Consider the following 11,575-nt stretch of genomic DNA (forward strand, 5'->3'; position numbering starts at 1 on the left):
TCTAATACGCGATCAACATAAAATGAAAATCGTTTTCATTTTTATCATTAATTTTTTTACAATTGCTCATACAACTATAGTACCAAACCACTTTAATATATCAAAGTAGGATGAAAGTTAATGATATCGAGAGCACTCATTCGTCAAGAAAAATTAAATAAAAAATGCCAGCCCATTTATCATCTACGCCTCCATACAAGATCCTATAAAACATGAGGTAGCAAATAAATAATCAAGCAGTTTTAAATCAGAAGAACTAAACATGCATACAAAATCATTATTATCCTGCATTGCACTCTGCTTTGCGTTAGCCAATGCTGCACCACAATTCTACTATAATCCAATCCCTCCTCCAGCACCTGCTCCAGCACCCCCTCCTCTACCAGCACCTGCTCCAGTCTATGGCCCATACCCACCCCCTCCACCACCACCTCCTCCTCCCCCACCACCAGCACCTGCATATAGCCCCTATGGACCCCCTTCACCACCAACTCCTCCTCCAGCTCCACCAGCAAACTATGCCTACGCTTACTCCGTATTAGACGCTGAATCTGGTGTAGATATATCTGCTGATGAACAAGCTGATAATGGTGCCGTTTCTGGATCCTACAAGGTGGCTCTTCCCGATGGTCGTATCAAGACTGTTACATACACCGTTGAAGGAGACAGTGGATTCGTTGCTGATGTTCAGTACGAAGCTGCTCCTGCTTCTTTAGCTCCAGGTCTCGCTCCAGCCCCAGCACCATATCCCACTTATGTACCTTACTCGTTTTAAATCCCTATTATTTAGAGGCTTAAATAATATTTATTTGTTATTGATTATAACCTTTTATTAAATTATAATAGTGTACTTTTCTAAGCAGAAACATTATGTAACAATGATAATATGTTATTAGTTTATTAAGTTTGTGAAAATTTTGATGACGTATACATAAACGACTACATTTTGTTTTAATTATTTTTGTTTATTATTTTCAATTGCTATTGCAAGCAAAATAAACTTTTTTTTTCAAAATTTTCTTTCACTAAAAAACAAGATCCAATTTTTTTTTTAAGATATCTTTATATATATATAGAAAATAAATATTAATTTTTAAATCTGTAGTCATGAAACTTATATTTTCACACTCCACTGTCAAAGTTGAGCCAGGAAGTGACTAATTTATAGAAATAATATTTCTCGATTGAGGTCCTGTAAGTAAGCAAAGTAAGTAACAGTCGCTTTTGAATTAAAATCAGGAGATCAAGGTAATCATTGTATGATAGATAAAATGTGAGAGGCTTCTTTCTCTTCCGAGAAGGTTTTGATGCAGAGCTTAGAGGTTATTGTCTAGTTAAAAAAACAAACTTCTTTCAATTAATCTATGTTTAAAAGGAATGGCTTGCGCCAATAGGATCGAATGATAACCATGCTTAAGAAATTAACTTCCAATTTCTTATACATGCCAGAAAGAAATATTACATATGAAATTAAGTTTGCCCATAACATCTGGATTTCTAAAGACAAAAAATAAATAAATATTTCATTTATCTATTTCTGTCATAATGATTTACATCGTTTTAAAATAATAAAAATTTATGACAATGACAAAAAGTATTTTTTTAAAAAAAAAAATTCTGGCAGTGTATAACAGAATGCCAAATATATTAAACAATAATATTTTTGTGACTTCTTTGTGATTTGGTAAATCTCTATTGGCCTCAATAATACTTCAAAAAAGTCTCAAAACGCATACTAACTTCATTCATATTGAGTCCTAGTTAATTTTTTTCAAACATTTGTCGACAGAGAGTTAAGGTATTTCAGGTTTTCTATATTACTGTAGATTTTTCAGCAGATTATGAATCCAAACTTAGGTCACCAATGGGTTGATGTCTGGGCTATGTGGAGGTTAATTGAATAGTGTATAACAGAATACCAAATATATTAAACAATAATATTTTTGTGACTTCTTTGTGATTTGGTAAATCTCTATTGGCCTTAATAATACTTCAAGAAAAGTCTAAAAAGGCATACTAACTTCATTCATATTGAGTCCTAGTTAATTGAACAAACAGTACAGTTATGATACTACGGTAAATTAAACAATTTGATATTTTAAGATTGAAATAAATCCAAGTCAATATATTTTTAAGAAAAATAGTATGGTGCTTTTATCTTGTGTTGTTTCATTTTATTTTATAATAAACATTAATTGAAAATTATTGAAAAAAAAATGTTTGTTTATTTAAAAACGTCATAATTTCCTAAAATATTTATTATATATTTTTGATTTTTTTCTTTTATAATTTTTTAAAAATGTCCAGTTTAAAAAATTGGACATTTTTCAAAAACTATTTAAAGATAAAAATATCCATTTAATATTCTACGACTCCTATATACCGGATACAATATTGAAATATGAACAATTACTACTTTTAATCTTTAATAATATATTGTTTTCTAGCCAATTGTAAAAAAATTGAAAATATATATAAACCATCGCCTCAAGGCGCCTCTTGAATGCTTGATACGTATTTTAAATTTATGCTTTAGACAAATTGGTGTCGTGCTCGTTTACAGTGGCCTTTATAGCCATGATGTTTTCGATTATAAGGGGACATGCCTATATCACACGACCAGATGACGCTCTAAAGTGTTGGTGTCAGATGAATATGGTGTGCATATTTCTTTTGTAAAGAAATGTATATTATTGTTCAACTATATTTGAACAGAATTGACAGCGTAAGCCAGAGAGCTGTCTTGTAGCAGGGCCACATAATCATCCAGGAATTTAACTGTACCCAGATTTTATTTCCTGCATCATGAAGTGATTGGATCTTTCCTCGAGGGTGACTTTCAGAACCCATTTTCTTGTTATGTGAAAAAATGATAAATAAATGAAATTTCTGGAGAGTGCATTGAAATCTTCAACGTGTCTAACTTTATTTTTTGACCCTCTCTAAAAAAAGTCACTAGAATTTCTGAGTTGGATAATAATCTAGTGTAAAGATGTCAAAATCGCACCCAGTATATAGTTGATGTGTCTCCTTGATTTACAAAGTTGAAAAACAATTATAAACAGGAATGGCCGTACTCATTATTTAATGTCACTATCCTTTTAAAACTTGAATCAATTATCTTTATGTATGAAGGTATAAAACAAGGTCTCCCATGTGCGTTTGAGTACGAGTGGGCTATTATAATATTACTAAGGAAGTGCAGTTTCTTCAAAATTCTTATATATATTTTTTTTTTTAGATCAACGAGAAAGAAAGATTTTCCTCAACTTAGAAAATAATACATTCTTCCTGGTTGACTAATAATTGACCCATTCCATGCGATAGGTTTATTAATGTAAAACTACAGAGTGTGGCAGAAAATTTCGGTCATTTTAATGGCATTCAAATTTAGTTTTTGAGTAATATTACAGGTATTTTTTTTTACGTTGTCATGTTGCTTCTTGCTTTACGCAAATATAGCTTAAAAAGGCGTTGCTACCAGTGTTGAAATTTTATTTTTACAAAAAACCTTTTTTATTATTATAGTAGTAATAAGTAATTTACAAACAACTTCCCAGACATAATTATACAAAGATTATTCGAACTGAAATGATTGAAACAATAGTGAAACAGGTAAACTTCGATATTTCCGATGCTGAAATGCATTAATATTTATCCCTTAGCCCATATTAACAAGATAATTCTTAGAAGTCATTGTTTTTTGATATTCTTTGATAATATTGGCGATTTTCGAAAGAATTGCAACTAAGCAACATTATGAAATAAAAGTTTTTGCATGTCACTGCAAGATTATTTTTGAATTTTAAGAAAATAAAAAACCTGGGTTGTTACACAGAAATGTTTCACTATGCTGTTGCTTTTTCAGTTTCTATTGCCTGACTGCTACAGGTTTGAATGTATATTATTTTCCATGGTAAAAATAAGGTTAAAATAACTTATAAGTTAATGACTATACTATGTAACATTTCTAAACACTAGTAATATTAACAACTAATAAATTACCTTGTTTTAATACTGTGACTTAAACTCAGGAACGTTAATCTATTGTAAAACAATTAAGTAATAAGTGATACATTAAAGAAAATCAAACGTTAGTTGGTTTTGTTAACCCTCCGTTAGTGAACGTCTTCTTAATAATTATATAAGAAAAATAGTTGACCAATTTTAATGATTACATCATATACGGTATGCCCAACAATTGATGGTGGTATTAAAAATATCCGTTGATAATAAAAAAATATTTTTGGTCGGAATAAAACGAAATTTGGCTGTTACAATCCTTAGGCAATATTGAATTTTTCTGATTCAATAACTTTTGATGATTGCATCATACATCAGTATAAAAGGGCTCAGAAAACACCACAGGATAATAGTTGAAATTCAATATCCGAAATGGTGAAAGAGCACTCTTTTGAGACTAGGGCCGAGGCTGTCAAGTGGTTAAAGGCCGTCACAGTTTGGTTTCGTGGAATCAGGTGAATATATGACACTGCTTGATGGCTGATAACGGCCCAAACCTGAATTTTCAGAGGACAATTCACAGTTTGATTGGATTCAACATCTCCCTTATCTCTTGCCAAAACCGATTTATTTGAGTATTTGGCTCAAATGAACTTGCATGACTGAAGAGAATACATTTCCTGTCATTTGCAGTCTACTGGTTCCGCTCACGACATAATTGAAGCCGGGCCTTCTTATTGTTGTCTGAATGTTTGTTGCACAGACGAAGTTTGTATGTCAATGCTTTCAAAGAGTGCTTCAAGCAGTTGTTGGTAGATGACTGGGATATTGAGTAGGCCTTAAAGTCAATCTTGCTACAAGTTTCCTTGTGGATTGCCTCTCTTTGGTCAAAGATTTTGAAATCACCAGTTTGGGAACTTTACTATTTTCTTTCTTCCTTCCTCGACCCTTCTGATTTGTTTGTCCGTCCTTTCCTTTTCTTAAAACAATTGGCAATGGTCCTGAAAGGAATCTGTAACCTTTGAGTAACGTCTCTCTGGCTGTTCAGTACGAAGCTGTTCCTGCTTCTTAGGCTCCTCCTCCTGTACCATATCACACGTATGTACCTTACTCCATTTAAATTGCATATTATTCAGAGGTTTAAACATTATTATTTTTGGTTTTAATTTTTTTAAATATATGTTTCATGCAATGTCCAGCTACAATGTAAAATTTAACAAACAAATAAAAAAAAAAAAAAAAAAAAAAAACAAGACAAGTAGCACTGACGTAAATTGAAGTGTTAACACTTCATCGATTAGGATGATTAAAAAATACAATTGGTTCCTTATCAATAATCTTAATGGTATCTATAAGTCTTATCTAAAAGTTCATTTCTCTAAAGGTACCACATTTCAACGTCCTGATTCTACTACCATTCAATGTATAATTAAATGATATTTTAAGCTATCCATACTTCTCATAATTTTTTCCCTCTTGCAAATCAACAAAAACTTTTTTATCAAACATTTAATGTTCCATCCCCAAGGATGATCTATTACCCTTTTCCATTGGTACAAACAAGAATCCCTTCTCTTTCAGTCCTAATTTTAATAAAATTTTAGACGCCAACTCCCTAAATATTTTTGTCTTGTGACATATTAAATTCAATTTCTCCACATTCAAAAATATACAGCTGGTTTACCAGAGATGATGATGACATTAAGTATTTTGGAATAATCTTATATTTGGGAGGGGAGATGAAAGCTATCCTATTTGCGTCAGATTGGAAGGACTCCGGAGTCACAGATGGGGTAGTAAGAAGGTGGGATCTACAGAAAGGGCAGCTATAGAGAAAAAGACAATCATCAGTGCCCTATTAAAAGGTTAGCATGTATTGGATGGATTAGCTGGAGAAGGAGTGGTAAAATTTACATACTGCCGGATCACTAATATGTTAATTGCACTTAGACAACAAATCAATACTAGCGTTGTGCCTTCTTATAATCTAGAGTCAACCCCGGCAATTAAAAGAGCGAGAGAGACATTAAGTTTTAAATCAGGATTTTACAGAAATAATATAGAACAATTTCCACTGTTAAGAATCAATTGTGGGACACTGGAGCAGGATGAAGGAAAAATACAGTTCAAGTCCAATTTTTCCTCACTTAAGAGCATAGACAATATTGTAAGTAAAAATTTGCAAACGCATATTTTGTTATTAATTAAAGCCTTTAAATTATAATAGTGTAATTTTCTAAACAGAGACATGAAGTAACAATGAAAATATGTTAATTATTATTTTTGTTCTTATTATGGAAGAAATTATGATGGATGTGACCCATTTGTCACTGTATACTTTAAAACGGGGCCGAAAAATTGAAATACTTTCAATTTCTATAACAAGCAAAAGATATTCATTAAAAAAAAAGTTTGGTGACCCCTGTAATAGATTAACAAATTAAATTTTTATAGAGTGGTATAAAGTTTATAATTTGTATACCTTTTTTATGTGTGCCATCAAAAAATTACGATGACCTCTCAATTTGCCCATAACCAAGTCTTTAGATTTCAACGTTGCACCCGATATGTAGTTGATGTGTGTCTTTGATTTACAATTAACAACAAGTATGGGCGTACTTTTTACTCAATGTCAATGTCCGTTCATGGGCTCATGGAAAAACAAGTTTTTCAATGAGCGTCATAGTACGTGTAAAATATTGTATTCAAAATTTTCATTTTCCTTATATATTTTTATAGAAAACAAGAAAAAACATATGAGGATGATTAGAAAATAATAAATTCTTCCTCTCTGTTGTGGGATCCAAAAAATTTGGTCTATTTAATTGCATTTTTGTGCATTTTATGAGTAAAATTTTACATGATACTTTTTTTAATGATACGTTTTCATTATAAATAAGGTTTGTTTTGATTCATTTTTTTCTTTAAAAGTACTCATTAACGTACATTTACAACTTATTAGCCTAGAAAATATACATAAAAGACAAGACGAAAAAGCAAAAACAATCAAACGACAATAACAAAAAAAAAGAGCTCCTCAAAGTTTCTTAATTTTTTCTACTTCCCTCCCCATCAATCTTTTCGGTCAAACTTTTACATCTGAACTCATTTATTGGAGCCAAAGCTAAACGACTCGTGGGAAAAAGACCATGGTACTCTGATACAGACAACAAACACTGCAATTTGATTACAACTTTCGACACCACTCGCTGGAAATGCATTTTTTTTGCTTTGAAACAGTCAATCAATGAGCAAAATTGAGAGAAAAAGACGTCCTGTATCCGTCCTATATATATAGTAAGGTGTTAAAAAAACGGTTTGGTATCTTGAAACCTGTACAATTTTCAGTTACATTTTCAGTATATCAAACTTGTTTCAATACATTATAATCAAATACAAGGCAAGGGAAGTTAATACATGAAGCAACCTGGAGTTATTATCAAAGAAGTCAAATTGGTTTGGAAAAGGTGCAATTTCCATACAGTTACAAAAAATCGCGCCAAGAACAAACTTACCAAGTAATACAAGGAATGACAAGCTCTAAATATACAAAAAGAAAGGAAATCAGAAGTTCATTTATTTCTATCTTATTCAAACATCAATATTCCTCGATTACTTTTGTGGGGCGTCATTTAGGGAATCACAATTACATCCCTAAATAAGATGTCGATCATTTCCAAGGTCTAGGCCAAAAACCATGAGGATAAAATAGTTAAATCATGCACCAGGTTCAGGCATCGTATTGAGCTTGTCATTGCCTCTAATGGAGATAATGTAGTATAAGATACAGCCTCTTTATTTGCCTTTAGTTTTAGTATAGATACTCTTTTCCAATCAATAAATAAAGTTATGAGTATATAAACCAAACAGTTTCCTTATTATTGACAAGAAATAATTTGCTTGTGACCTCTGTACATATAAGTATGATTTCTCTTATCTAGATGCAACAGTTATTAATTAATTTCTGTCATCTATCGTAAAGAATAATATATATTTTTTATTACATATATAGTGAGGGGGTGCATTACTCAAGAGTCTAGATCGAGTGGAGAGTGTTGTTCACTTCAAAATTATGCTCCCCAGGAAAAAGTGAGTATCTCTTAAAGTTTAAGGTAAACAAGTACATATTAAATCTCATTAGGAAATGTTTTTGTAATCGTTGATGTTGCTCAGAATCAATTTTTATTCTTGTCAATATTTTCTAACATATTTAATATAACTTATTTATAATTTCTCTGTCATATTGTACTGTGATGATCTTAATCAATTCATTTTTTTGTGCTTATGGAAATAGTTAGTTTTTATTCTTCCAACTTTAAATTAATATTTAGTTCACACGTATATTATAATTATTACTATTTTTGTAATGACGAACATTTTAAACCAACTCAATGTCAAATAATATGACGAAAGTAACAAAAAATAAAAATGAGGGAACATATTCCAGTTATTATTTATAGTTCACAAAATAAGAATATTATCTAAAATGTTTTGTGTAAGAATATTAGGCCTTATTATTTAACCAGCTATTGTTTCCAGATATTTTATATTTGAAGGTAATATAGTTGAATAGAGATGAAGAGAAGTGACAATAACTGATAGAGTTTCTAAGTATAACAAGCTTATAGGAGGAGTGGATCTCTTGATTGCAATAACAGCTGTGTATGGAGATATAAATATATGAGGCACTGGGTATTTGGCGATATATATTTAACTGACTGGACAGTATTTGATATTGAAAATACATTTTTTTCTGATATTGAAGCCTTACATTTCAAGGAAGCTAGGACAAATGTATCTCTGGCTTATTTATAATTTCTCTGTCATATTGTACTGTTGATCTTAATCAATTCATTTCAGTAATTATTCATATGCTTATTTTTGTGCTTATGGAAATAGTTAGTTTTTATTCTTACTTTATTATAAATTACTATTTTTGTAATGACGAAATAAAATACTGAATTTAAACCAAAATATAAAACTCATTAAACATTTATAATCATAAATAATATATTGCATAAGAAAATGGCTAAGAAAATTCAACTGAAAGTCTTTAATCAGCTTATATGTCATTTATGTTCGGGATTATTAACTCAAATAATTTAATTTGGTTGAAGTAGTAATTAGAAAAATTAAGCAAATTTTAAATTCAAACATTTTCATTCAATTGCATTTTTTCATTTTTTTTTAAAAAAAAATTCTGTTAAATATTTTAAAAGGGATTAAAATATATTGAGAGCACCCACTCTTCAAAAAAGAAAAATAATATTAATTTCGTAACTTTTTTTACGCCTGCAAAGGAATACGCGTAAACTCAAATATTCTTAAATTAATCTATAAAACATGAGGTAGTCATTAATTGAATAATCAAGCAGTTTTAAATTAAAAGTCCTTAAGATGCATACAAAATCATTATTGTCCTGCATTGCACTTAGCTTTGCTTTAGCTAATGCTGCACCACAATTTTACTATAATCCAATCCCCTCTCCAGCACCTGCTCCACCACCCCCTCCTTCACCAGCACCTGCCCCAGTCTATGGACCATACCCACCCCTCCACCACCACCTCCTCCTCCCCCACCACCAGCCTACCTGGTCTTTTCAAGATGGTAAGTATTTTTTATTATTTATAACCCCTATGGACCCCTTCACCACCAACTCCTCCTCCAGCTCCACCAGCAAATTATGTCTATGCTTACTCCGTATTAGACGCTGAATCTGGTGTAGATATCTCTGCAGATGAACAAGCTGATAATGGTGCCATTTCTGGATCCTACAAGGTGGCTCTTCCCGATGGTCGTATCAAGACTGTTACATACACCGTTGAAGGAGACAGTGGATTCGTTGCTGATGTTCAGTACGAAGCTGCTCCTGCTTCTTTAGGTCCAGCTCCTGCTCCAGCCCCAGCACCATATCCCACTTATGTACCTTACTCTTTTTAAAACCATATTATTTAATTGTTATATTAATATTTATATGCTATTCTCAACTGATTTGTTATTAAATTATGAACTTTGTTAGTACGGATGTCAACATTTAATATTTTAATTTTATATGATATAATAACATAATAAAATATTAATTAAAATATAAAAATGCTAATTAAATTATAATTTAAAAAGAATCAGCGTCTTATTTCACTTAATAAGTATATTTAGTGAGTGATGTTAATGTTATTTTGAGTCAAATATACTCAAATCAATAGATTTTATCAACTCATATTTACAACTTCCAATCCCTTTAATATAGAGATTTCAACACACGAACATAAGCCTATCGTAAATAATAAAGTAATGCAATTTTCTATGGCATTCATTTCTTTACGAGTTCATTAAAAAAATAAAATAGAAAACGGGTTGTTATATCAGTTGATGGACATATACACATCAATATAAGCTAAGGCATTACACCCGTATAATTTATATAGCAGCAATTCAACAAGGAGTTTACAATACAGATTACTTTTTGAACATTAACTTTGTTCTGTTATTTCATATTTTGTATTCTACTTTTATTCCTTAACAAAATTTAATTATTTATTGTTTTTGTATAAAGAATGGGATGAAGAAATTAGTTTTTTGTCTATGTTAAAGATGAATTTAATGTCCCAAATACTGATTTTAACTTTGATATATTCTCTATATCGGGACATGAGAACACAACAGATTAGTTAAGATGAAAAGAAGTATTCTATACTTTGTCCTGTCCTAAATAGTTCATCCTTTTTAAACCTTTATATGGTTTATATCCAGCAATATATTTTGTTAAAGTAGAGTTAAAAGCAAAATTTCCAATTATGAAGTCCTTGAGCCATCCCTCTTCACAGAAAACTATTTAATAGGATCAACGATGATTTCTGGATTTTTACCAAATAATGGTTTAAAAAGGATAAACTACTTAGGACAGGGAATTTTTTTGCGAAAGTTTCTTTACAGCAGGACATTTTGCAATAAAATGTACTTATAAATTTGTAAATAGGCAATAATATGTAAATTAATTAAAATTGATAATTGATTGGATAGATATGAACAATTTCAATCTGGGAATAAAGATGCTCCATAAGAAATAAATTAAATTTAATCGTGGTCTATTAATAAATAATTAATTATCAGCAAAATCTTTTATTTTGGAGAACTTTTCATATATTATCTTTTTGCATCATAACCCAAAGTTTATTTCTCTTATCTCTTTATCTTAGATTTTCCTATTTTTCCGTGTTCCAATGTCCAAATGTATTTTCCACTCCATCGATAGCTTGTATGTACTTTATTTTTAAACAAAGTTGGATTGAGTTGGACTTTCGTTTTTTCGTTGTTTAGCATTTGAAATCTGAAACTGTAATTCAATGAAAAATCATCAATCCAAGCGTAAATTCTCTTGTTGATAATTAAAAACGTAAAGGATTGATGTCATATACAGATCTCCTATTTTTTATTTTTTTGTTTTGGAGACAAGAGACCAGCCAAATTGAAATTGCAGTGTTTGTTTCCAGTCGAATGTCATATTATTCAGGCTCCAGCACAAAAAAAACAACAAGTAATTAACCTTTAAGGGGAATTATGATAGCAACAACAAATTTGATTCAAAAATAATAACAAATATAGAGAAAGGAT

At 30.7% G+C, this 11,575-nt stretch overlaps 1 protein-coding gene across 1 annotated transcript; it reads left to right on the forward strand.

The window, feature by feature from the left end:
• The first annotated feature begins 224 nt into the window (after window positions 1–224).
• Window positions 225–955, forward strand: LOC121129765 (uncharacterized). The gene has a single exon (XM_040725492.2). It carries the CDS (start codon window positions 263–265, stop codon window positions 773–775), a length of 513 nt encoding a protein of 170 aa, XP_040581426.1. The 5' UTR covers window positions 225–262; the 3' UTR covers window positions 776–955.
• The last annotated feature ends 10,620 nt before the right edge of the window (window positions 956–11,575 follow it).

Source organism: Lepeophtheirus salmonis, chromosome 14 (assembly GCF_016086655.4).
Source record: "Lepeophtheirus salmonis chromosome 14, UVic_Lsal_1.4, whole genome shotgun sequence".
Lineage (NCBI taxonomy): Eukaryota > Metazoa > Arthropoda > Copepoda > Siphonostomatoida > Caligidae > Lepeophtheirus > Lepeophtheirus salmonis.

Bases quoted from the DNA above. Each gene is read 5' to 3' on its own strand.
- LOC121129765 (XM_040725492.2), top strand. From the start codon at position 263: ATGCATACAAAATCATTATTATCCTGCATTGCACTCTGCTTTGCGTTA.